This window comes from Epinephelus lanceolatus, chromosome 1, assembly GCF_041903045.1.
Source record: "Epinephelus lanceolatus isolate andai-2023 chromosome 1, ASM4190304v1, whole genome shotgun sequence".
Taxonomy (NCBI): domain Eukaryota; kingdom Metazoa; phylum Chordata; class Actinopteri; order Perciformes; family Serranidae; genus Epinephelus; species Epinephelus lanceolatus.
This window is the reverse complement of record NC_135734.1, coordinates 31,252,799-31,280,400: the sequence shown is the minus strand read 5'-3', so window position 1 is coordinate 31,280,400 and position 27,602 is coordinate 31,252,799. Positions and strand designations below refer to the sequence as shown.

Here is a 27,602-nt window from a genome sequence, read left to right as displayed (position 1 = left end):
GTGGGGGCCAGAGTAGACACATACTCAAGGGGGCTCTGAGAAAGACACTAAAGTCCTCTCCTCCTCAAATTATTTTCTTTTCCTCCCCTTTGTTTGAGCTGCTTTCACAGACTTTATTTTGCAAGTAAACCGCTGTGGCAATCTGTGTCACATTTAGCATGCTATCAGGCTAATGACTGATAAACCTCGACAGACAATAGCTTGTACTGCTGCTCTCCATTAAGCCCCACAGAGCCAACACATCTGCTCTTGTACATGAACCAGAAGCACAAGGTCAACAGCCCTGCCTGTAATGAGCAAGGGAAAATGGAAAATGGCACACGCTGCATGGGGCCAACTGGGATTGGGGTTGGACGTAAAACTCATCTATATGCCGACTACATTTGGCGAACAGAAGACAGAGAATACACTGAAACACATGGCTGCTCTCCATGTTGATGTAAGACAGTGGCTGACACTGATTCCTGGTTGACATACAGAGCGGTTACAACAGTCCGTCCAAAGAGAAGACGGCTTACAAACCAGCTTGAATACATGTCAGTATGCACAAGACAGAAAACAACCATTTTTATCATTGAGTTTTCCTGACAAAGCACTTTAAAATCATAATTTCATGTCTTCTTTTTCCTCTCACACGTGGCAACTTTAACAGACAAAACAAGACTCAGCGAACAAAATCCCTGCAGCGCTGCTGAGGTCAATTCCTTAATGGTCTGCTCTGCACAAAAAGGTACATTCTGATTAGACCTTCGTATAATACAACTGAGGTAATTCCATTCACAGGTTCATGGGATATTGATAAACCACTCATGCTTTGTTTCATTACTTATCGTCCAATTAGAATCTAATTATGTGCCATCCAGTGGGCACGATTAGCGGCGTGTACTCTCCTCCAGGGGCCCTCTGAGGTTTTTCCCCCAATATTGATTTAGAATTGCGCCCATTACGAAAAGGAATTAATCAGGTTTGCACATTGCTTTGTCTAGGTAAGTGCTTGATTAAGATTAGATATAACACTGGGTATGGCTTGAGTAAAAGCTACCTTAACCGAAACTGTAATGAATGTCACGACTTGTAAATAAGATGGTTTAAATACAGGCTGGGGTGGAGGAAGTATTCAGATCTTTTACTTAAGCAAAAGTAGTAATACCACACTGGAGAAATACTCTCTTACTAGTAAAGGTGCTGCACTGGAAATCCTACTTAAATAAAATGTGTAACTACAATCAGGTAAATGTATGCAAGTATTAAAAGTAAAAGTACTCAGTTCAAAGACAATTAAATCAATTTAATAAACTGAAATGATTTTAAGGAAAAGTAGCATATGTGAGAAACTGGACCCATGAAATGTTTTTGCATAAAAAAACAACTCTGAATGATTATCAAAATAGTTGCCAATTAATTTTCTACTCAATGAACTAACTGTTTCAGCTGCACTTGTATATTTTGATATAGTTTGTGTGCAAAAATCTTAATTTATAAAGTAACTAAAGTTATCAAATAACAGTGGCGGAGTAAAAAGTACAATATTTCCCTTAGTGTAGCAAAGTAAAAGTAGAGTAGCATGAGATTAAAATACTCAAGTAAAGTAAAAGTACCTCAAATTTGTACTTAAGTTTGGCACTTGAGCAAATGTACTTGTTGCACTCCACCACTGAATACAGAAAATAGTTTAAAGATTTAATTTGCTGTCATATAATAAGACTGCTCTACATATAATTGTTAAAACATAAAAAGGTGATCACTTTAGGAGGGAAAAATGATGCTAATGTTCGGGTCATAGAAGTGGGAACAAGTCATATTTTAATCGGGAGCATAGTCATGCTGGGAAGCTCAGCTCTTACTAAGCAAACTACTGTCACACAGTGGATGAACACTGTCAAATAATATATTTACAGTGATTAACAGTTATTATTAACAGCTAGGAATAATCTCTACAGACTTAGACTTTCACCCTGGTGTGACTTTGCTTTAATGATGCCTTAATTCTAACCAGACCCTTTAGATAAAACACAGCTCTTGCTTTTGAAGGACTTGTGCTGCTAGTTAATAGTTTTAAGGTTACTATGAGGTTTAAAGCCTGCTCTCTCCCCTGATGCTCCCCTGCTGACCCCACAGACAGACTCCTCAGACTACAGGCAGATGGGATCCTCATCATCACCCTGATTCCTCAAAACCCCTCCCCTCCTCTTATCGACCCCCTCCCTCCCCGCCTCCTCCTTCGCCTCCCTCCAACCCTCTCGGACTCCTCCAGTCCTCCACCTTTACCCCCGAGACGCTGAGGTAATGCAGATTAAACAGACAGCTGTCCACTCAATACCGGCAATTAGCCAAGTGATCTGTAAGGTTACAGATTTATGATACACGACAACAGCAATAAACTTAACGTCTGCCAGGTTGTTGAAAAAATGTTGGCTAAATACCAGCAGGGAAACTTTGTCGATTTTCAACTAGCTTTTTATCATAGTATTGTTGGTAGCATGTGTAAATGAACTGTGGTAAACTTCCCTCCATTATACCAGTGGTCACATCTCCCTGCTCATCTCTCTAGGTGTCTTTTAACATCTATAAACTAGTGCTGCTGATCATACTTGCATTTTCATATGGCCGCCATCACAGACACAAAGAGTGTAGAGCAGAATGAGAGTGACACCTGCATCTCTCTGGATCATATGGTAAAACTAAGCAGTGTTGATCAGATATAAACCAAGATTATGTTACTGTAAGACCTATACTTGCCTAAAATGTCTTCAGAAATATAATTTAATACATTGTTTGGTTGTAAAACTGGAGTTTGTAACCAGGAAGTGGGCGCCATTTTGTTTCCGGTGTTGAAAATGAACCAAGGCATAAATATGGAGATTAAACGGTAAAACTAGGCAGTGCTGATAGAAATATACCAGATTGTCTGTTACTGCGTTGCCTATTTCTCGCCCAAAAGGTTTTCAGAAACATATTTTGGCTTACCGTTTAAGTATTATTTGAAATAGTTTGTCACCAGCAGTTAGTAGCCCAACGCCATATTGTTAAGCAGTGAAAAAACAAAACGGCCAAGCTTGCATGACGTCACCACACAGCGGGAGCGTCTATTGGTCCATAGTGGTGAACTGCATTCTGGTAGTTGTAGGGTTTCTACCTCTTGAGCTAAAATGACTGTTGCAGCCCCTTTCCTCTATTTTCTCTAGTTTTATAGCACCATTTTATTTTCTTTCTACTGCATAGACAGCCCAGTTTTATGCAAAGACCCTCTGTCCTGCTGTGAAATACTTCATTAAGGTGTTTCTGAGTGAAAAAACCAGTAACTGGCCTGGATCATGAAGCATTACAATCAAAAGTAGTAGCAAAAATCTATGAAATTATTTATTAAAAGACGCATGGAATTGGGTGCTCGTGTGAATTACACCAAGAAAAATGTTTACAATGTGAATAAGCTTTATTTTAAAAAAGGGTAAACTAAAATCTAAAAATAAAAATGGGTAAAAATTTGCATTTTGACGCAGACATGTACCGTGCAGGGGAGGAACAGCTAAAGTCATGAAAATAAATAAAATAACAAAACTTAATCACAACAACAATATTAACACATTTTTTTGCAAATGTAAGCTATGAAATAAAAATAAATTACACTCCCTCTGTGCAAATAAAATGCAATAATAATCAGAACTTGTAGGTTTCTCTATTAGAAACATTTTAAAGAACACCCCTTTGCAGAAGTGCAGGTGTCAGGTGTTTTAGCCCTCATCTCTGACTCACCTGTGAGTAGTATTAGCCTAAAGTTAAGCAGTGCTCATCCCAGTCAGACTGTCTCTGATATCATAACCCATGGCCTCAATATCAGCCATACCTTTGCAAACTATCCAAGACAGAGGGACAAAAACAGACAGGGCTTTGGCAGTGCAGCATTAGCTCATAATGGCTCATTTTGAAAAGCATATTAGTTCCAGCATAATTACAATCAGGCCTCACGCTCTGTGTTTTGCAGGCATTCACAGGACCAGCCTCTGAGCACCGAGTCACACCAGTTGACTGTGACTGACAGCAGATTTAGTTTAAAATGGTGTTTTTTCCTCCCTCTTTTTTTCCCACAGGACAAAAATAACACCGCGTCTTTTCTCCCTATTTATGTTGACTTGTTTATTTTGTGCCTACCTTTTGTCGTAGTTGATACTGCAATTATACTTTTTGTCAGTCAGAGGGGGTGAATATCAAAAGGCCTAATTATGCAAACAGGCCTGTGATAAGAGGCATCTGCCTGAGATGGGATCTGCTATCTCTGACATGCATCTGTCTCTGTGCTGTCTTTGCTGCTCCAGGCCTGCATATAAACAGCCCTGCCTGTCCCCAGGACTGCATGCGATTCAACCACCAACACTGGAGTGGAGGGATGTTTCGGGGGCGGGGGGGATCGTGCTGCAACATCAAATAACTAACAACTTCCCAATTTGCATTTTTCTGAGAATGGTGCGGCATCTCTGCTTAATGCACTTGCCTGTTCATCCCAAAGGGGTTGCCATGTTAAAGGAGGCATGTGATTCAAGGCATTTACCGAAGGATGTATCTGAGATAGGAACCTTATGTGAATACAAGATAGACGACAGCGATAACCAGAATGGTTTAAAGACAAATTCTCTATGAATAATCTTCTCCTGTAGTTATCTCCCTGCCAGTGCAAAAACAAAAACAAAACTCTAAAAGTGAGCGTAGCCTCAGCATAATTGGAACTTATTCATATATATTAGATCAAAAATATTCCAATCAACATGCCAAACAATTTGTGAAGAGGCTGCATATGTGGCAAAATCAAGTTAACTGTTTACTTGGTTTGGTAACATGCCAAAATGCATCATCAATTTCCTCTGGTTGTCAGTGACCTTCTCTGAGCCATAATTTGACATTTAGCTGAAATTGAATCTGGATGAGATGTGTAACTTTACATAAGGATATTAAAAATCCACCGTCTATCGAAAATAAAATCATTCTCAGCTCACCTTTATGGACAGATGTCATTGGATTCAGCTTTGTCTCATGCCTATCATGTCAATTACCAGTTTATGGCAGGTGGTCGAGGGCCAAGGGCTCTCGTCCAAAAATCTATTTCAAGTGGTAAGATAGGACAAGCTAGAGACGGAAGTAGACATCAGCAGGATATCTAAAATTTGTGTACAGCTACGAGTTTTTAATTTACTCAACTTAATGAGAAGCTGGTAGAAACTTCAGAATAAGCTACCTGATGAAAGAAAGAAAAGGTCGCCTTGCTTTTGCTACCAAACGATCAACCTCTCCCTGCCAGTGTCAGAGTGTTGGGCTCTTTTACGTCGACATTCCTCAGGAAAATTCCAATACTTTCCTTCCCTTGTCTCTCGGACAGAATCACATTCTTTAGAAAAGGAGTAGGGGGCTTGAAAAAGAGGAGAAAAAGGCAAGGGAGGAAGAAAGATGGGAGGCTCTATAATCTTTGGCTCTCACAACAAACAATTAGCCCCCTTTTCTCTGTTTGAGGTGGGGAGAAAGTGGGAGAGAGGAGGGAGGGTGGAGGTGAGGAGGAGGAGGGGGAGACGCAAGAGAAAGCAGAGGAGACAGAGAGGGAGAAGCAGCGAGAGCGATGCTCTTTTATGGCTCTTGTCATATGGATGAAGGCGCGGCGCGTCCATGAGAGCGCACGCTCACCTTCAACAACAGGGCGTCCACTGGGCCTCCCGGCCTTTTCAGCCCAGAGAGACGAGCTCCTCGGGGGGCCATTAGAGCATGAATAGGGGCCTGACAGCCCTGTGCAGCTCCGCAGGGCATCCATAAACGCTGACATATTGACTCCCCATGCCTCTGCGCTGCCTGAGTGTGAAAGCGTGAAGGGCTTGAAGGGTGGGATTCTTTTTCTTTAATATACTGCTGGCTAAAACTAGGATATTAAACAATATGTTTGTTTTTAACTCAAAGATGTACTTTGGAGTATTGTTTAGTTATTTTTATTATTTCTTTAAAACATAAGCGACTGTTTTGAAAGACTGCTTTCATGTAGATATTACGGTAAATGCACTTCTGGCATTGCCAATATGTTAGTTTTCATCATTCACACAATTCAAAATCCCACATTTTGTGAGAACTGAATTTACTTGCTAAATTATCATATCGTTTCCAACTGTGGCATAACAAAGCCAGATTAGAAAGAATCTAACAGAGCCACATGGACCCATAAAGACTTCAGAGGACACCAAATCTGAACCTTGTTAGGAGGACTGTTGCCACCTCTCACTTCTCCTCTCGCTAACACTGAGCTTTGCACCAGGTTTCCTCTTCTGTCGAGCAGAATGTCACCGCCTGAGCTCGAGTCTTTGCTAATTGAGGTCACAGCGAAAGTAATGAAATTAACAGAGAGCACAAGAAAGTAAAAAAAGGAGCCCATGGGGGTCTGTGCCAAATGGCACTGGAGCCAGAACCTCGGTCCCCCAGCAAAAAGCTCTAAAAACCTACGCAGGAAATCAAACAGTAACGTCTCAGGGCTATGAGCCGAGGTCTCCTGGAGGAACAAATCATTTTCTCAACAAAGCCAAAGAGAGATTACTGGGCACAGTATAGGAATGCACAGCGGACATTTTTATGTGCCCAAGGGAAGTTTCCTAATTTTCTGGACAAGGCTGGGCAGCAAATATTGTGGAAAAGTTTGTGTGATATAGAGGACACCAGGAAGGGAAGAAGAGTTGAAAAGAATGATGGAAACTTTAATAAAAAATCTGTACTAGTGTGAACAAAGCCCCCAAAACTATGCATATGTTTAATTAATGGGCAGGTTTATCTTTATAGAAATTTTTTTGGAACTTCTAACTGCTGAATTATGTGTCTGAATACAACTTTATTTCTGCACATCCTGTCTCTAATTGGACAAAATAAAAACAGTATAGTTGGTTTTGAAACCTTGGAAAATGGCTGCATAATCTTTATATAATTTATATTTGATTTAAAAAACACTATTATGCTACATTGTGTTAAAGTGAGGTGACGTTCAGTTCCAAAGAAACAAACTGTCTCCTTTATATTCAATAATTTAATGAATGTTTCCCGTAAAGAGCTTTTTCTTTGGGCACAGAGAAGCATTACAGTGCTTGGCATTAATTTCTGAGTTTCCCACAATATTGAGGGGTTGTAATGTGGCACAGTAGCAAAGCTTTTTATACTGAGACTACATGTTCCCCAAGGAGAGAATGACTGACGATGCAGAAATAAGCCCATTAGTTGAAAATAGGGGACAACATTTGAAGTTGTTATTTTGTCGGCAAGGACAGGAGCTCCACCCCACTGTTTGGACAACCGCTTACACATTTTAACTTGGTGGGGAAAAAACACATTTCTGATTTGCAACACTTAGGGAACATGTTTATTGTCTTTGTGGTGGTGAAAGGAAAACATGCACAATTAAAACAAATGAATATTTCAGTGTTGAAGCAGATCAAGAGCATAAAATGTGAAATGTTCTGGCCCTAAGTAGCATAGGCTAATGGCGATTTTTAAACTAGCAGACCATGGTCAATGTTTCTCATTCATCACTGAGGGAGAGCGCGGGCACACTGTGCTAAACGTAATTACTGTTGCACATTATGTGGGCTATTCCTGTATTGTAATAAAATTAGCCAGAAATGCCTTTTGTCTTTTCTAATGCAGCTCCATAGTAACCAGTGGATGGTCATAATGCAACACACTGTCCCCGATCTGTGCCAGCTGTCAGAGTTTGACAACCTTAGGTGGCAAGGCGAATTGGAGGAAACTACATTTCTTTCAATAAATTACGTGGCTCTGACCTGCTCATCCATTGCACAATTTAACATGGACATAATAAAGCCGGAGATGTCCTGATGTATTGTATACTCATTTGTGTGATCCTTTCGGCTTTATTGTTTGGCAGAACAACAATGGTTTAATCACCAGGACAAAGATCTGTTCCTGCCAAAGGTCCTGCTTATTATTACACTGTTCGTCTTAAAATTTTTACTAAGATTATCTCAGACAGGCGGGAAATTCAATTACACTATATATTTTATTCTATATTCCTCAAGCTACAGGGGAAAAATCTGAAGAGCGGGCTTTAAGATAAAATTTAAATGCTATAAAAACACAATATTTAATAAAAACAGATCTTCAGAATGAGACTGCAAGACTAAAATTGACCCTTTTTTACTATTTTTACAATAATAAATTATCATATTTCATATCTATAAAATACAAAAGGGAAACAAATGCAAAACTATGTTAAATGTGAGCTAATATATTGTCGGATATTTGTAAAATACCTGCAAAAGCAGTTAGTAAAAACTGTCTTTCACAGTGTTTATCAAATCTCACACAGAAAAAAGACTGTTTAGTTCAATAGAGGCATAAAGACAAGATGCTACTGATTTCTCTGTTGGGAGATTATATTAGGATGAAATCAAAAAGGCAGCCGCACGCCAATACTTGTCTCCTGACTGATATGGCTCACATAAATATACTGCAGAATTACTGGTGAATTTAACAGGCCTTTGTCATTATCTGACAGCCGGCAACGACATTTATGTTGTTTGGTAGATAACTTATTAGGCAAAATGATGACGATTTATGGAATTACATGGTTAATTAAATACTGCTTGAAGGTGAAATTACTCTGTAAACTGTCTGTCCCCTTTGGCAATGCACCTAGGCGAGACAGAAACAAAAAGAGCGAACCTTAATTTTACCTACAGTCTGGTCAGTTGTGTGTTTGGGGCTTCGTGGATGCTCAGATTCAAGGGTGTAGGTTTTGTTTCAACACTTTTAGGGGGGCACATTTGAAACTAGATGTTTGGAGGTCCTCCGCTAGAACGTTTTGAGCATCTAAACTTAATTTCCTGCATTCTGGTGAATTTTTTAGCACCAATTTTTGCCTTTTCTGCATCAATTTAAAGGTCTTTAATTTTGTCAAAATAAAAGTCCTCTGCTACTCTCACGCTTTTATTGAGGGGGACGCATCCAAAATCTACACCTATGCTCAGAATCATTTTATTGCTTGTTGACATTGTTATTGGTGCTCTCTGACAACAGGCACTATTGTCTGTAGAGGTCATGAGGTCACTTAATTATGCTTGTTTTATTGCAGGAAAAATGACTACAGCCTCTCTAATACTGATGTGTGCAGAAGAGCTGCACCAGGGGGTTTGTTTGAGCGGATGTTACCTGAATTGAACTATTTATTTATTTGTTTTTCTGGGGGCCAGGAGGAGAGACGCCAAGAGGACATCTCAAAGCAATTAAATGAGATTCCTGTCCTATAACTATAGGTTTTTTCCATTAAAACCTTTGAAACTAATCTCCCCCGCTGAGAACACTTGTCTCTCCTCGTGGCATGGCTGGGAATCAGCAGTGAGAGATAAATAAATGGCCTTTAAAAAAACATTGGCCCTCTTGTCAAGACACATATCCACTCGAGAGCAGCAACAGTCCACGTGTCAACTCATTCTCTTCCCATTTCCTCCTCTCTCTTTGCTAAGACACTCCTGTCTAATGAAGTAGAGGGGCCGCAGTCCCACAGGGCTGGGGCAGAGCTCTGTCACCCCTGAGTGTTGTTTTCCCTCCGGACAGCCCAGTCAGCGTCCACCATCGAAGGTAATACTCACCAATCAGGATTCATTACAAATCTATGAATGAACTGCCCACTGCAATTGAAATCCGCAGCTAACACACAACTGCCCGGGAGAAGAAATAGGCCTCCCAGGGACCCCCCCTCCAAACTAAATTGGATTGCCAATACGGCCCACAGACGTTTGAGAAGTCGAGAAAAACAATGGAGCAGAAAATAAATACTCCAAAGCCACAATGATGACTCCACTTGGTAAACTAACACAGTATTGATCGTCTTCTTCTCTCTTTTTTTTTTGTTTGTTTAGAAAAGCCTCATCCCTGCTAATAGCTGTCTGAGAGTGTAATCTCTCCCTTGTCCTCCCCCTCCTCTCCTCCCCCTCCACATTCCCTATTATGTGGCTCCTTTCAGCGCGCCTCAAATAGTTTAGGTTCAGTGTCGCACTGGGGTACGGGGCATGGGACTGGGGACCAATTGTTTGCTAATGTTGACACCTGCCAGAGCAGGCTTGGTCTATTTGGGGCCCGCCAAGCTGCAAACTGGATGCTCCCCCTCTTTAGCGAGATTAAGTGTGGGTTGCTGGGGTCACAAATCACTGGACTCCCTCTGATGTTGTGAGGCACAGAGCCAGAGACTGAGAGGACTAAAAGAGAAAGCTGGAGAGGGAGGGACAGAGGAGGGAAGAGGGATAAAGAGTGACAGTCCATTGTTTACTGAAAAGGAGGGGAATAATGTATCTTCTTGAGTGCGCGTAACCAGCGCGCCCCATTCAAAAAAAACAACATATCAACAGTGGATCCACGTCGCCAAAGCACACAACAGTTTTCTGCCTTGCTTTCTATCTGCTTTTGGGTGCATGAATGATCAGGAATATTTGAAAGCTTTTTTTTTTTTTTTGTTTTTGAGATTCAGCACTAACAGGAAAGCCCAATTGTCACACTCTGCTCTTGGTCTCCACATAAGAGCTTGTGCAATTTCCACACCCAAAATATAACATTAGTAGTAGGAGAAAATAGGATGCGAGGTATTAAACCATCTGCTTTTATGATGATTCACAGGACAGACTTTCTTTGGCTTGAATTTCACCAAATATGACGCTGATAAAAAAGACTTGGAGAATAAATAAACATGAACCTATAAACTACGAGTTCCTCAGAGCAAAGTCTAACAAAGTGCTTGTTTACTTTAACATATACATCTTGTTTAAGCTTTTTTTTTTTTTAAGCACACATAGTGTAAAGCCCAAGGGAAAAGCAGCGTGGCCTTGACAGACAGTGCCCAGCTCCTCCTCCTCCCCCTTCCTTTGCAGATGTACATTAATGCAAAAAAAGGGCAGAGATCTGAGCTGCAGCAGAAGCACCCTCTCTCCCTTTAAAACTGCTGCTGTCCAGCCTGATCGTGTCAGTTTGAAGGCCCCTATTCAAAAGTATTCATGCATCTGCCTTTGAGGCACAATAGCAGCTAGTTTATAAACTGTCTGCCCAGGCACCCAAAGGCTTTAGTTCTTATTGTTTTCAACCCCTTAATAAACTTTTTGGAGGAGTTCATCAACTTGCCTGAATGGCCCATGCAGCAAGTCTCAAGACAGAAAATAACAGAAGGGCCTTTTCTCCTCCCTCTTCTTTCTCTCGTCCTTTTCTAGTGGCTGTTCGTCTAACAATGGTGAGAGTAGGCTGTCAGACATCACAGAGCTTTTTTTTGTACCAATACAAGAAAAAAAGTATTCAATAAAAAGAGAATGCGGCCTCTTAAAAAAATCGAAGACAATTGTATTTGCACATTTGCACAAGATGAACTCAAGCAGCACAAGTTAAAAAGTTGTTTACTGAATTAAATTGTGAACATAAATGAGAGTATTTGTAAAGCAATGGAGCTCTTATTACAGCTAAAGTTATATTTATATATTTTGCAGAATTTGTGCCTATAAAATATTAAGATTTAAATTTTAAATTCCTATAATTTCTTTATTAGAATACAGTTGAAAAACAAAAATAATTATATGAAGTTTTCTATAAATTCCCAGATTGCCTGACACCTGTTAGACAGGCAGAAATGATGGGATGCAATAAAATGTAATTTTGGCTGTAAGCCATTAATCCACTGTTATACCTTTAAACTCTGCGTAAAAAAAAATTAGCCAAACTTAAAAGTCTTTAATAGATGTCTGCTCTAATTAATTTCATACCTAATTAAAGCAAGGCTACAGTCCATGCAGGCCGGCCTGTTTAGCCCGCTGGATGGCCATAATTGAAGTAATAGCGGAAAAAAAGGGGGCCTGCTTAGAAAATAAAACCCCGCAGCGGTCCAATTCAACAACATCACCACCATCCAACCACGCTGCTCACCCCCCACCCTTTCCTCCACCACCTCCACCTCCACCATCTGACCCAAAAAGGCCTTATTGGCTGCCCCGGACCAACCACCTACTGTTTCCCACCGATGCACTCGGTGCGTTTTAACACCCTAATTAGATGTGACAAGTTCAACGAGCTGGTTTCAGAGGAGGAAAAGCTGGTCAGGTTATGATTTCCGAGTCAGACTCACAGGGGAATCTCTGGACAGCTGATTCCTGTCAGCCTCATTCATCTTCTTCCAGCCAATTAAACATCAGTGCTAACAAAGCGGCGGCAATTTGGGGGAATACATTAAACGCCTCAAGTGGAAATGTAAATGTTTGAGGCGATGTCAGCAGGCTGGCAACACTAACGGGATAATAAAAATGATTATTATAATAATATTAAATAATGATAACACACAAAAAATACTCGAGCTAATATTTGCATTTTTAAAACTGCTTGTGCACAATATGATGTTGAATTTTGAGTTTTTTGGTGCAATTTGCCACAAAAATAATCATGCAATATAAAAAATAACAGGATGTTACATTTTCCAGAAAATTAACTTAAAATATTCCCTAAAATGTGCACCACATTTAAACAAAAACACAACAAATTATCCTCCAAATTACCCTGAAATTAATTTACCACTAGAAACATTATAAATCATATTAATCTGACATTTTTAAAATTATATACAGCCCTTTAAAAGCATACTTGCCAGGCACAAACGTGGCGTTTAAAAAAATGAAGTTACACACCAACTTGTGTCACTAATACTCCCACCTGTTGACATGAATGTGTGATGCATGTGTGTGAAAGAGAGGGGAAGGGGGAAGTCAAACTTAAGCAAAGAAAGAAAAAAAAATGAGAATTTCTATTTATTTTGGACTACAGCCCTGCAGGCAGGATCTCGGAGCCCCATAGTGAAAATTGGCGGAATAAAACACAGACAGAAATGAGAGACGCGCTGAAGCACCCTACTGTTGTGACAGGATACCTGGAGGGCAACGCTTCCTCTTTAATTTGTCTCGTATGGGTTGAGACCCCCAACCAGACATCCAATCCTCAGAGTCTGCGTAAGCCTACTGAGTGTAATTCTCGATGGTGAAATTATATGCTATAATTAAATATCGTATCATTTATATAAAAAAAATGCTCGGTGGCATGGAGGCATCTTATCGTCTTGGTCTTCCTCGGCTTCGTCCTTGTTATCACATTAATAGTAACAACATCTAAAATGGGCCTATCAGCATTTGTGGGGGGAATTGCAGGCTAAACAAAGGGTACCTATGGGCTTACAGCTTCTATTCTGATATTTTCGAGCAGGAAATGTTAACCTTGAAATGCTGCTATCTGCGCTTAACAATGTGTGATCATAACCCCATAAATGAGGGGAGAAATTGAATCCTTTTAAGTTATTAAGCAGGAAAGGATTATAAACTCGTCTTTATAAATGAGCTAGAAATCCCCATGTCTTCCTCTGTACACTTTTAAATTTCCCACAAGAAGCTGGAGAGGAAAGATTGCCCCTTTTCAAGAGCCCCACAAGAGATGGAAAAACCATTTTTGTGCCCAGATAGGGAGTCGTCCCACATGGTAAGCGCCACTTTAATTAATAGACAGCCTTGAGAGGTATCACTGTCAGCCTGGATAATGGTGGCAGAGCCAGTGTTTGTGCTTCCATGAATATTTCTGATGTGATCAAAGTCAAATGCCAGCACAGAATGAATTTAAGCCTACTCCATTTTTTTTATTTAGCCTAATGCTGTCGACACTTAAAGCTCCCGACACTGAAACGTCTCTGCAGTGTGGTAGGCCTACAAGCTTAAAGTGCACTCCTTAAAAATTGATGCATTACTCGTATAAGCAATGGGTTTCGTTTTATTATGTTGCACGGTTTGCTCATGTTACCTTGCTGGAACCAATAGGCTAATTTGTTACACTGGTAGTCACCCTTCAACGTAAAATACCGCAATATGTCATTAAGGACAAATTAAAGCATCTTTTTTTAATGATAAATAAATAAATATCTTAAGCCTGCTCAATATTGCAGTTACCTTAAAAAATGAAGTAAAAAAATGAACATTACTGAGGCTAAAATTGAAATTTGTCACACCAATGTAGGCCTACTGACTGAGATGCTGCAGTTACCTGACAGCCAATGAGCTAATGCAATTTAAACTAGCTAATGTGCTCAAAATATGGCGTGTTATTATTATTTTTTATAATGCTGAGCAGCTGTTACGGGCTGCACAAGTCCCTGAGACATGATATATGTTTATTACAATCACAGGAGAAAGACTACAGGTAGCTAACTATCACCGGTGCCAACTAAACATCATGTGATCAGCAGTTGAAACAAATTTAAATTTAAATTCAGAGATGGTAGGACTTGAAAACAAAAATATTTCAGCTCAATCGGCTGTGTAATTATGTATTTTTCACGTAAAAATGTAAAAAAAAAAAAAAATCAATTTAATATTACATTAATTGTTATAAAAGCATATGCTGTTTATTTTTTATTTTTAGTATTAAAATCTAAATCTGAAAATTAAAAAAATGAATCATTATTTAACAGGCCCTATTTTTTCCACGTTTATTAATTGTGTTAATTTACTATAAACACAAACAACCCTATTATTATTATTATTATTTTATTTATTATTATCATTATTATTATTATTATTGTTGTTGTTGTTGTGCTGGTGTCGCGTCTTTCAGCTGCTGCCCCCTCCATAAGAAGAAATGTAGGCCTACCGATGTAAATTCCAGTGAGATGTGGCTTGAGTGGCTGCGGGGACAGGGGAGGTTAATCCGAGTTTAATGCAGTGAAGCACAGCGCAGGGTCTGGGCTATGATGGGTATGTTATCTCTGCCCAACATTTGGGTCTCCCTCAATTTCCACCCAGCCAAATAGCTGCGAGAAAGTGCAGATGGAGTCACTCTCAATGCCTGAGGAAAAAACGTTATTAATAGCTAAATAACTTCCCCATACTTTCACTGAATCTCTCTCACACACTGTTCCAGATGGATTTGTTTGAAGTGGTCTCTCGCTTCATTCCCCTGTCCTTCTCATTCAGCACGGCTTTAGACCCGAAATATAGCTACATTATATTACCATACACTTACAGACTGGGTGTGCGCGTGTGTGTGTGTTGGTGCGTGCGTGTTTGTGACGTGGAGAGCATGGAGGGGGGGGAACCTTTTCACACTGTTCGTCACTATAGAGTCTGTCGTTAATAACAGCAGAAATTATTGTGTGTGTGTGTGTTTCTTTGTTTCTGCAGGAAAACGTCAGAGAGAAAAAATGTATTTTGCGTAATTGGTTGACGTATGACGCAAAAACCTCCCCGGGTAATTTACAGCACGCTGGAGCCGAAATGGAGAAATGAAAATGTAGAGACAATTATGTGTGAAACAAAGTGTAGGTCATGATTTACGCCTCACGTTCATTCCACCAATGTTTCACTGAGTATAAGAGTGGCCTCCTCTCAGCCAATCCTAACCTGGGTCTTTGCTCTGTCTGACTTCCTCACACACCTCTCCGCCTCTCTGTCACTTTCCCTCCCTGATGCTCGGAAATAATCCCACCTGACATCTGTTTAATTAGATTGAGGACCTCAGGTAATCCTGCGATTTGCTGAAGTGTCCATCGCCTGTCTCCACCTCATCTGACGGTCAGGGTGGCTGCGATAGTGTGGCAGATGGACGCCGGACAGCTGATTCACCTTTTCTGTTTGCCCGGTGTGGCGCAAAACAAAAAGGGATGTCCAAGTTTGCGCAGTTTCTTGCCCGTAATTAAACGTTGGCGCGGAATTTAACAGCCGTACATGACCATTAAAGTGCGCACCAGCTTATGCGCAAACACAACACTGGATCTCCACATGGTTAATGATCATCAGAATAAAAAAGGTGGAAGTATTTTCGGTGCATGCATTGAGTTTAGCTTCCTCAGCATCCTTCTGAGAAATAACACTTGATTCCAAGCAACAAAATACATTTCTGCAATATTGTAATATGGTTAGCAGTCTGAATACACGTTAAATAAAGCTAGATTAGAGCTGGGATAAATCCCTGATGTAACCTCTGAGAAAATCAAATACACAGGCCTAATAAACAAATAGATAAATAAATAAAGTCTTAAAATCTGGATAAGTAAACGAAAAAAAAAATCTCATGAATTTTGTGCCCTGGGCGAGCCACTGTGAGCTCCGCTCTGAGATGAAAGTGAAAAGAAATAAAAGGCTCTATTTAATCTGCTTTAAAACCCCTCTCCACATAAGGGCTGTGCTTCAAACTCGGAGAGTGAGGGGCTGATTGGGGATAAATACATTTCTTACCATGCCTGCGAGCTATTACACCCGGCACGAACACAGCCACCTATTCAGCAACCATCGTTTCCAGTGCTTACTCTAATAAGTATTAACATTATTAAATGCCATCCGGATGCCGGTAGTCTAAACTGCTTTACGCGCAGGGTGCGTCTCTTTTTATAGCAACGTAATTGAGTCCCAATTTAAAACACAAGCAGCGCTGAGGATAAAAAATAGAAGCAGGAACATTATGTGGATATTTATGTGGATATTATTATAACAGTCAATAATAATAAATATAATGTAGTTAACACTTTACAGGTCAGACTATCACATTACGCAGGAGACGTGTGCTCACTTTTACGCGGCTGAGTTGCGCGTAACGAGCAGACTCTCCTAAAAACGATGGTCATTTGCAGCCAAACTGTCTGCATGGACACTCGAGATATTTGCAACAGAATTGTGACATTTTTCCTCGTAACATTACTGCGTGGTGTGACAGAAAAAAGGAGACCGTTTTCACGCTATCAACTGATTCTTCTCCAACGGGCCATTATATAAAATTACAAAACTATCTACCAGCGGGGCGTACTGAATAATTCATCTCCTTTTATGTCTCTCCTTGCCCTTTGTCCAAACTTTTCTCTCTCTTTTACCCGCTTTTTTGAATGAGAATGGACGGGCCCACACTCTCCTTTTTCGCTGCCCTGCTTTCCAGGATTTGCTTTTGTACCTCGGACTCTTCCCTTTAGAAAGGCGTCAATGGAGGGGAGGTTTCTGCTCGTGAAGTTCATCTTCAAGTTTGAAAAATTTTTGGCAGTGTCTTTTTGAGGGAGAGGGAAGCTTTTGTGAACTCTTATCTAAACCCCATTCAGTCATGTTTGATCATCAAAAGAGGCAGCCTTTATAGCGTCTGGAAGCTGAACGTTTGTTACCCAATGTGCAAGAAAACAGTGAAACATAATAAATATGACAAGTTTGTGTTGTACAATGTCAAACAACTCATGCTCTAATTTAAAGTCTAATGTGTATTTCTCAAGTGTGATAGTTATATTTTTAAATATGTGAAAAAATGCACGCTACAGAAATATTCCATACCACATTTTAAGGCTATTACAAGCTTGTAGATACTATTGACAAACACTGGCAGCGAGTACCTGCGTCAAAGCTTTATTTTCCCCTCCTCGCAGCATTACTAATAGAGCAAATAATAATATGAGCATTGATTTCCACTTTAACTGACAAGTGGTGAAATGTCAGTGAACTGACATCGATTGTGAAATGGGTCAACTGTCAGCTGTCGTTTAGAGGTCGTTAAATGAGTGAATGAATGAGCAGGAATTCGCTACACAAATTAATTTTCTGCAGTTAAATACCTTCTGCCAAGGCTCTCATAAATAATTGAGTGAATGAACAACTGCTGGCTCGGAGTTAAAAGCAGGAATAAATTCTCTGCGTTTAGCTGCAGCTCGGATGTGGGACAATTTCCCAAGAGGACGTAAAGTAGGAAGTCTATTTAAAACATTTGCTTCCTGCTTACAAGGCTGTAATTTACCCTGCATAATGATAATAATGATACTGCTAATAATAGTGATGGTAATTTGTTATTTCAAACAGATACAAAAAGGGCCATATACTTTCTGCTGTTAACTTACATTTATCACCGAGGATGCCATCGATGCTATGCTTTGTTTTCTTTTCTCCATCTTCATCCTTCTTATCACAGTCATCCTCGTCATCTTTTTTGCCAAATCGGGCCCTCAAAACGCGGCTGATGGAGCTCACTAATGGCAACAAAAAGGTAAATGGGTGATTAGCTCTAAAACCCATAAAAGAACCATAGTAATCCTATCATACATTTTTTTTAGAAGGATACCATACAAAAAAAAAGCACAGGAAAAGTTTTACATGATGTGTTGAAAAAATAAAAGTCTATATTAAAGTAAAAACACTATAAATGCAATAATCAAAATTAACTATTGAGCACCAAAGGCATATTTTCCCCCAACTGGGTGATTTATTTTTTTTCTGGGTCACACAGCTGTAGGTGTGCTTCCTGCTACACTGAAACATTTTTATTATCAGTAACTGGGGCTCAAAACATGTTGGATTCAAAGTGATGTTCAGAAGTGATGCTGCAGTGTTCGCTCGTAATAAGAAAAAAAAAAAGTGCAGCTTACCAGATGAAGCCTCACCTGAAGGAACTGTGCTTCTGTCGCACACCCCGTCCTTCAGCAGCTTATCCCGGATCTCCCAGCTGAACATGCCGGGGTTCTCTCTCTTGTACTCCTCGATCCGCTTCTCCACGTCAGGAGTTGCCACCTGCTTTAGGTTTGAAGTGGTGTGAAAGGAGGAAGACAGACAAAAGGGCCAAAGGGGAAAAAAATAGGAATTTTAATTTAAAGGCATTTTTAAAGATGAAAAAATGTGATCCTTTAAAACATACAAAAAATACTGAAAATAAAAGACAAGAATATAAAATATGTGCAGCCTATTTTTAATGGGAATATTGAATGCCATAAACCAACAAATAGGCCAAATATTAAAAGGTCTGAACGGCACTATAAACTTAATATTTAACACCAGTGTGTCCCCATATATTGTATTATCTTTAAATAACAAAAATACTGTCATGGAAAAGGATAAAATATGGCCATTATTTAGCATCAAATATAATATATTTACTAGCACTGCTGACTGAAACATTTAATATATTAACTGACTTCTCAATGTCTGTAATTAATTTTCTTTTTTAGGGTAAATGTTTCCTGATATTTTTTTTAATGATTATGAAAAATATTGGATATTTAATTTGGAAGAAAAAAATCATCTGCAACGTTAAGTATGAAGAGCAAGGACAGAAAGGATGTTACAGGTGGGCTGTAATGTAGGTGTAATTTAAATTTTAGGACACATAGGTCACTGGTGATAAACGCACCCTGTTATTATTATTATTATTATATTTAAGACATTAAAATACCAGACAGTTGAGGTCAAACATCATATTTCTGTCTGGCTCGTTGCCCTCCTTCAGGCTGCTGTAACAACACACCATCAGCTCTGAGCCCACTCAGGTGTCCTGCACACCTCGTGACGCCCTTCCTCGCGCTTGCAGTGACCCACAGACCCCGTTCACGGACCCCACTCACCCTGGGCTTGCTGCCTCCTATGGCTCCCGGACGGATCGAGCCGGTCTCCTGGTATCGGCAGAGGATCTTGGAGACACAACCGTGAGAGACTCGCAGTTGTCGCGAGATTACACAGGGTCGGATGCCGTGGTGGGCCATCTCCACTATCTTGTGTCGGATGTGATTTGGCAGGGGCCTCCCGTTGATGAACACACCGCCAAGCTGGTTCACCCTACCCTGGCCCAGAGGGGTGGATACTGCGCCACAATAAACAACAAAAGTCTCAAAAACAAACACAAACAACAACAACAACAACAACACATGCCTGTTCTTTAGCTCACCTCAGTGTAAGCTACATGAAGCTAATTCACTTTATGTTGTGGTCAAATCGCGGCGTGTTTGCTGTGTTGCTGACTTTTAATGGGACGCAGTTAACGCACATTATCATATTCTACATTTTCAAGAGCGCGTCGTGCCAAAATCAGCCCGCGTCAGTGTGTCTGTCTGACAGCATGCAGCCGAGGCCACTTCAGGATCCAATTTCACATTCAAGAGACACTAAAGAGGGTGACACTTCCCACCTTGATTATTCCTAGTCATGCTGTACAAATATTGATGTGATCCTTTGAGTCATCTCTTTGCTGTGTGTATTATTGCCATTTCCAGCAGCAGGACACTTGAACAAATCCCGCAGCTCGAGTAACTTGCGAGCTACGTGGTTTTGGTGCATTTCGGTCCCGAGCACTTGAGCACGAACTGGGTGTAATGGGAAAACTGTTTCCATAAATGCATGCAAATACAAAGTGATCTTTTTTCCGCCCATATGTTCGGACGACTCGAGTGTGGGCATCGAAGTTTAAAAAAAATTAACAATTAGATTGCTTTTTGTGTGTGTGTAGTAATCGAAATTGAGGTAGTAAAATGCTTCTTAAAATGTGCAGAAATGTGCAAAAAATATTCTGTTATTTTAAGTAGTATGAGGGTAAATTACTGTCAGGCTGGCTTCAATTTTAGCACAAAGAATTATTTAAAATACATCATTTTCTAGGCCTAATATTAGCATCAATTGAATTTATCTATAATTTTAAAGTATAAGCATCAAAAGCATAAATCAAATGCAGAAATTAGAGAATAAAAATTGCAATGAATACAAATATTACCGGTGTAATAAGCAGGAAGTACTAAGAGAGGATCTATTTACACATAAATAAAAATAAAATCAATTACAAATAAATGCACACACATTTATAAAAATATAACATAATATCAGGCTGCATCAAAACACATTAAAGTATTTTTAAAAAGCAGTGGGTTGATTTTAAAAGCACGAGCCGGCTGTTTTTTCCCTGCAAATATAATTCACTGCTGATTCAGGCTGTTAACTTTAATCATCACTGACCAGAGGTCGTATCTGTTCACCCACCTTTTTTTTTTTATTTCCCAGCATGTCGCCGGTAACGAAGTGCGGGTCTGTGTGACTATCAAGCTACAAGCTGACAGAGTGGAGCAGTGGTGAGTTTTGTCACGGCACACACACACATCAAACACACGCTGTCACGTCTCTTACCTTCCAGGGGGAAGCCGGTACGGGGGTAGTTCTGGCCTGGCGCAGGGCGCATCATCCGAGGCACCGTTCCTGGTAAAGTAGCCATCATTTAGCCACTCAGACAAACAACACCACGGACTCCAGTCCAAGTGAAAAACGGAACGTCTTCAAAATGCTCAAAAAAATAAAAGATGATGATGCTCTGTCAAATCCCAAATCCCAGGCGGAGAAACTGGACGAGCCCTTCTTCCACCGGGGGAAAAATAAAGTGATGCTCTCCTCTCGGTGCGATGAACGTGCCAAAAAATGTATATAAAAAACAACAGCTGCTGCAAATAAAACAAAAAAATATCCCTTTAAACAGGGAAGTCTGCGAAACAGAGCGCGTAAAGTTGTGCCTGAGTTGGAAAGAAATGCAGTTATTCTTTTCCCTTGGTGTAGTTTGGGTTCAGTATAATGTCTGCTGGCTGGTTGGAAGTAGTTTAAGTGGCCAACTTTCGTGCATGTCGTAGGAGGAGACAGCCGAGCGCTCCCATAGGCTCGCTGGCCTTTCTTTTATGGATGAAAGAGAGTGGGTTTAGCCAGGAGCCGGCCGACCAATCAGAGCAACACATTCCACTTTTAATTCACTGCTGCCTCCCTCATAAGACTCCATACACCAGAAATGTTATTATATCTAAATGTTATTCTAACGCCGGGCTTTTTCCAAATGTGTCTGCTCTCATGACATTCAGCGAACCTGTGGAATATTAATGCTTTTAAAATGATCTTTCTGTCTTTCTTTCATAAGAAGAATCTCCAGAAATAAAAAATAAATCGCCCAAAGCTGCAAATATAGCAACAATAGCAGAACCATGTATACAAACTGTTGTAATTTCGTTAAAAACATAATTGCAAGTTGTTAAAAATACTTTATTCTTCATATTGGCTGCAGGTTAAGAGTTAAATTCCGATTTAAGTATCATATTTGCAAAAATACCCGAATTAATTGATCAAAATCTTCTTGTTTTGGATCAAACTTCACGTGCGTAAACGTGCGTAAACGCCTGTATCCAAAATTATTCCTCCACAGATGCACCGGTGCACAAGCGTCGTGTGAATAAAAAACCACGGCCCCAAAATAATTGAGTGTGGAGTTGATGACGCGGTTTCTTGAATGGACACAAAGCTGCGCAAAAGCTGCCCGGCGAAGGTTAGACCATAAGATGCTTTTGGCTTGTTAACCTTTCAATTAAGTAAATGTGCGCAGCATGAACATCTAAATCGCCCCTATAGCTTCTGTGGTAATTACAACATTTGGATCGACCCGCTATTGATGACAACAGGTTGACTTGCCCTCGAGTACGCGCGGGAGTAATTGCTTAAATGTAATTGTTAAAAAAATAATGCGCTACTATTAAAGTGGAATAAAAAAGAGCACATATGGGAGAAAAGAAGAGGTGCATGTGTCAACTCTGTGGGCCCACCGTGCATATAAAATTGTGTGACAATTGCCGTGGAAAACACTCCTGGTGGAAGGCAATTTCACAAATAATTTTAGCAACAATTAGGGAGTGTGGAGGGGTGAAATGGCGATTTCACATGCAGATGTGCCGGTGGGAAGGATCTGGTACCCTGCCGAATAGCTATGACCCTCACTCTCCCGCTTTGGTTTGCTTCACATGGGACAGAGGAACACAAAGAGACCGCCTCACCCTCCTGGGAAGGCGCAAAGAGCACTGGATTAAGTCAAGCATCAATCATGTGAAATACAAACAATGACAAAATTCTCTTATGAAAAGCATGTTCTTCTGCAAATATTTCACCTCTGTGTGTCTCTGAAGCTGCAGCAGGTATGTTGTTTTTATTTAAATCACACAGACACGCAAATAAAGCTAATAATCCTTGCAAATATCATTGGTTCACCACCATCAGGTCTGGCCTCTGTTATCCTCGTCATTATTAGCCTGTTATTCATTTGTTATGCAGCTGTTGGTAATTACACCCAAAAGAAATGAGTTTGCAGAGACATTTTCAGGTTTAGAAATTAAATGTGATGCTCAGTTTGTAACACATTTTCACACTAAAACATGTCTCCTGCAGTATATCCTGCACATTTTTAGCATTTCAGGATTTTTTTTTTTAGATCTACTTTACTTTTCATCCCCAAAAAAGTTAAGCAGGCTACAGATCAGTTGTCACATTTTCACAGGTGGATACAATAACATGGACACCTTTGTAAAACCCCTGAAAACTAAAAAACAAACAACTTTACAACCCAGTGAAAACACTATGTCACAGCATCACTATAAGCTCAACAAAGGCAGCATTTATCGCAGCCTTAACTCACTTTATTTTACAGTTTGTTTGTGTTTAAAATTTTCTTAATGTTACACCATGTTTGAGGACGTTTTCAGAGGCCAGATGATCAATTTAATACCATGATACCATTAATACCCACTTTAATTGATGGTAACCAACTGAATCCAGAAGGGTTGAATAGAAGAAACTGATTATTAAAGCCTCCAATTCAAATGTTGTGGACTGTAAGTTTTACTTTGATTAAACCTCCAGGAATAAAAAAACTTAGAGCTCAACACTGCAGCACAGACAGTTGATTTTAATGTTACAAAGGTGTTTGAGTGGTGTATGTTTAGGATTATTGGATTTTTATATTGTTGTGACACCATGTCCACTAGTGGGCGACTACTTTGTCACTTTATAAATCAATTGGTTTATGTAGAGAAAAGCCACATTGGGCATCTTTATGCACACGTGTGGATTATTGGGGCGACCTCTCAATATTTAGAGCATGTGCATTTGTCCTCCCTCAAATAAAACATTAAAGTAGCAGCAAGTTAAATACATTTAATTTGATGCAGAAAAGGCACAAATTGCTGCATAAAACTTACCAGAATGAGGGGAATTAAGTGTTTGATGCCCTGGTGGAGGACCCTAAAACCCCAGTTTCACGTGCCCCCCCTTAAAACAAATCCTCCACCCTTGCCTGTAAATGATCTGCTGCTCCAAACAGCAGTTTTGTATTCCTGATGTTTGTGCGAATGCATTATGTTTCTGTATTATCTGACCACAAGTGGCATCTGAATCCCTCCTCGTCCTCGTCACACCCAAAACACCATTTAGCCCGGTTGTTTCTGCGGGGTTCGGCTCAGCATCTGGCTCATATAAGTAACTCTGTCACTTAAGTTTCCTCTCAGCTGCAGCAGACAGAAAAACACTTCCTCTCTCCCTCTCCCTCTCTCATGATACTGTCTCCAATCTTATCTTGATCAGGACCGCTCTTCAAACACTTTCCTACATAGCCCCTCATTATTTGTGTTATGGCAATTACCAAAGTTTCTTTTTTGCTTGTAGGTGAACACTTTTCCACCCCCCACCCCCCTCTCCTATCTACATGTATTTTCTCTATACACAACGTTTAGCTATTCACACAAAGAGAAAACACCTTTGATGAGAGGCATCGCCAATTTAGGCTTTATCTTTGTCTGAGCCGAACAAAGGCGAGAAGCACAGGCATTAAGTGTATATAAACATTATTTTTTACTATATTTAAATTGTGCTTTTATCTTCCAGTAAGTGAAGAGGGGGAGTGCTGAAGCAACCAAGCAACACCTTTTGTCTTCAGTGAATGGTGTGCTGAATATGTTTAAATTATATGTTTCATTTCTGCAGTGCAGCCAATTCACTCTGTGAAAGATGTCGGTCAGAGCTGCTAAAAAGAATAACCTTTTCTTTTTCAAATGTGGGCTCCGTTTAAAGGGGAGAAGACAGACTGTGAAACATAAAACACAAGAGTTTAAAAAATATGTTAAACAGGTGTTATACACAATGTAGTTTGGCCCAAAACATAGTAAATATCCAGATAAATACTCCGTCTCCATCAGTCTTGTGATTCATGCTGGCCTCAGCTGTAAAAAAAAAAAAAAAAAAAAAATACTAGAAATTCATAAATTTATAGTTTCCTGAAGCTTTTTTCTATTTTGGGGGGCATATTAATGCTGAAGGCAAGTTCTGTTCTTTGTTGTCGAAATGTTTTTTATACTAATCTTACATCTGCACTAGTACTCAGCACATGAATCATAAACTACTTTTTCTCTCCCATGAGCCTCCACTCTGTTGAATCTAAAAGCACTGCATGCAAAACCTGCCTGTGTGCAACAACACAGGGGTCACTGTGATAAACTGCCACCTAAAGATTTCCAGGAGGAAGTCTCTGAGTGTATAACCCCCCCCCCCCCCCAAAAAACATAGTGAACAATTGTTTTTCCATCATCTTCCATCCATTCAGATTTCACCTCCACTGCCAGGCTCAATGCTCTGTAAGAGAGTTTCTCAACGCTGCTGCACACTGCTTCAGCAGTGACCAGATCTGCACTTCCACCACAGCCTTGTTAGCTTGTTGAGACATTCACATCTGCTCAGAATTATCCAAATGTGTAATCACTTCCTTATGGGAATTATTTTATCACGATAGAGAGAGAGCGTATAAAATGCGCTCTTAGGAGGAGAGTGGCAAAAAGCTTACTCTGTGTTGTAACTTTAACTAAAGAAAGCTGATCTGAGATATTCATCTCATTATGTGTGGCACAGGGAGGAGCTCCGAACAGGCATGTCGGCTCTGACAAGGTGATGTTTGGTTAATAAGGAGCATTCCTCACACTCATTTGGAACAAGTTAGCCTACGTGTGAACCTTGCTTGAACTCCAGTGGTTCAGCCTGGTTCTATACAACATATATAGGAAACACAGAGTCATAATAAAAAAAGGCAGCAAAGGCTAATTTGGGAAAGAACATTTCTTACAATCCTAAAGACTCAGCATCACGTATCCTTTGTGAAATAGTCCTTTAGAGAGGGAGTGTTTCCCAACCCTGAAGCTGAGGACTCAGAGGAACCAATGGATACTATCTGAAGTCAATATCTGTTACACACAATTTGTAAATTCTTAGTTTAAGTTTTTCGTATTTTTGTTTGTTAACGGTCTAGTAGTGTGTAAAATTTAAGGGGATTTAGTGGCATCTAGTGGTGAGGACTGTATATTGCAGCCAGCTGAAACTCCTCCTGGTAAGAATTCCTTCAGTGTTCATTGTTCAGAAGGTTTTTACCAGGCAACACATTCTCACTCCGACCTAGTCACATATGCAGAGGTGGGTAGAGTAGCCAAATATTGTACTCAAGTAAGCGTACTGATATTTTAGAACAATATTACTCAAGTGAAAGTAAAAAGTAGTCATCCAAATAATTACTTGAGTAAGAGTAAAAGAGTATTTGATGAAAAAACTACTCAAGTACTGAGTAACTGTTGAGTAACGTCTGATGTATTTGTAAAATAAGAACATGAACGTAATCAATCAAAAATAATAATCTGCAAATTCATGTATTTTAAACGATACCCTTTTAACAAAAATAAATTAAATATTTACAAACATAACATAAATCAAAGCACAAGAAACACAAATATATTCTTATATATACTGTACATATATATATATGTAATTATGTACTCAGAGGTGGGTAGAGTAGCCAAATATTGTACTCAAGTAAGAGTATTGTTGCTTTAAAACAATATAACTCAAGTAAATGTAACTGAGTAAATGTAACTAGTTACTACCCACCTCTGCACATATGATATCTTGGTTGAGGACTTTCCATGTCGACATATGACACACAAGGTAGCCTGTTGTTGATGTTCTGGGATACCATGTCAACTTCAGCCTGTTATATGCATTGTGTCTTTTAAAATACACTTCTGTTTTCACAGGGAATGTACAGTTTGCATACAGCATCTTTCAAAATAAATGTACTACATCGGTACAACACCCTAAATTGACGTTTTTTTCCTTCAACAACAAACGCACATGGTTCGGTTTGGGAAAAAATAGTTGGGGTTGGCTTTACACTCATACTGGAAGTGAACACCTACCTCCCGAGTGAAAGTTGGTGATTGCTGGACCCATCCACCACCTCTGACTCTGGCTTTTCACCCCCTTGACTGACGTTGTCTGGCCGTGTTTCCTCCTGACACTGTCAGGCAATGATACACAATGACGCCACACAGCCATGTATGATGCCAATGTGAAAGGATGACTGTTTTTGTCGGTGTCTGACGCGGAGGTCACTGCCCAAGCACCAGTATTTGATGACTTTGGAATGAGGCCGGGTTGTTCAGGGAGCCAAATTATTCACAGAGGTGTCTTCCCCTCCTCCAAAACAAACAGACCCAGTGATTAAAACCCTTAAAAACAATGAATAAAGCAGTTTATGTAAAAAAAAAAAAAAAAAATCTGTTTTTCACTGCTTGGTTAATAACGGTGCTTGATGCAAAACAACAAAAAGGCAAATGGCCTTACCTAGAGTCAGTGTTTAGTTTGTCCGTTCTGGGCTGCTGTAGAAATGTGGCAGTGCAACATGGCAAACTCCGTGGATGAGGACACACTTCCTATAAACGGCTCATCCTGAGGTAATGAAAACACAATAATTCTTATTTTCAGGTGATTACGGACTAAAGAAAACATACTTATTATATGCTATTATATTTCTGCCAATATATCCTCCTTAAATCCTACACATTGGACATTTTAATACTTAAATGTGTACCTTTCAGGCTCGAAAAATCCTCCAAAAAATATAGGTTGGTCACAAGTAGACTTTGTTTAGTTTTGAGAACTATCGGGTCAAAAAGCCTGGGAAATTCTGCT

The 27,602-nt window shown here is 39.8% G+C and overlaps 1 protein-coding gene across 4 annotated transcripts in view; it reads right to left on the bottom strand.

Moving 5' to 3' along the window:
* pax7a (paired box 7a) overlaps positions 1 to 21,420 on the bottom strand; it is a 49,553-nt gene extending 28,133 nt beyond the window's left edge. The window contains exons 1-4 of one of the 4 annotated variants that reach the window (XM_033626901.2): positions 20,928 to 21,420; positions 19,382 to 19,617; positions 18,413 to 18,557; positions 17,888 to 18,016 (exon numbers count right to left, since the gene is read on the bottom strand). In XM_033626901.2, coding sequence (XP_033482792.1) covers positions 17,888 to 18,016; positions 18,413 to 18,557; positions 19,382 to 19,617; positions 20,928 to 21,015 — 598 coding nt within the window. In that variant the 5' untranslated portion in view covers positions 21,016 to 21,420. The remainder of the gene's footprint in view (positions 1 to 17,887; positions 18,017 to 18,412; positions 18,558 to 19,381; positions 19,618 to 20,927) is intronic. The other 3 variants (XM_033626902.2, XM_033626903.2, XM_033626904.2) reach the window with 3 other exon arrangements.
* Positions 21,421 to 27,602: the final 6,182 nt, after the last annotated feature.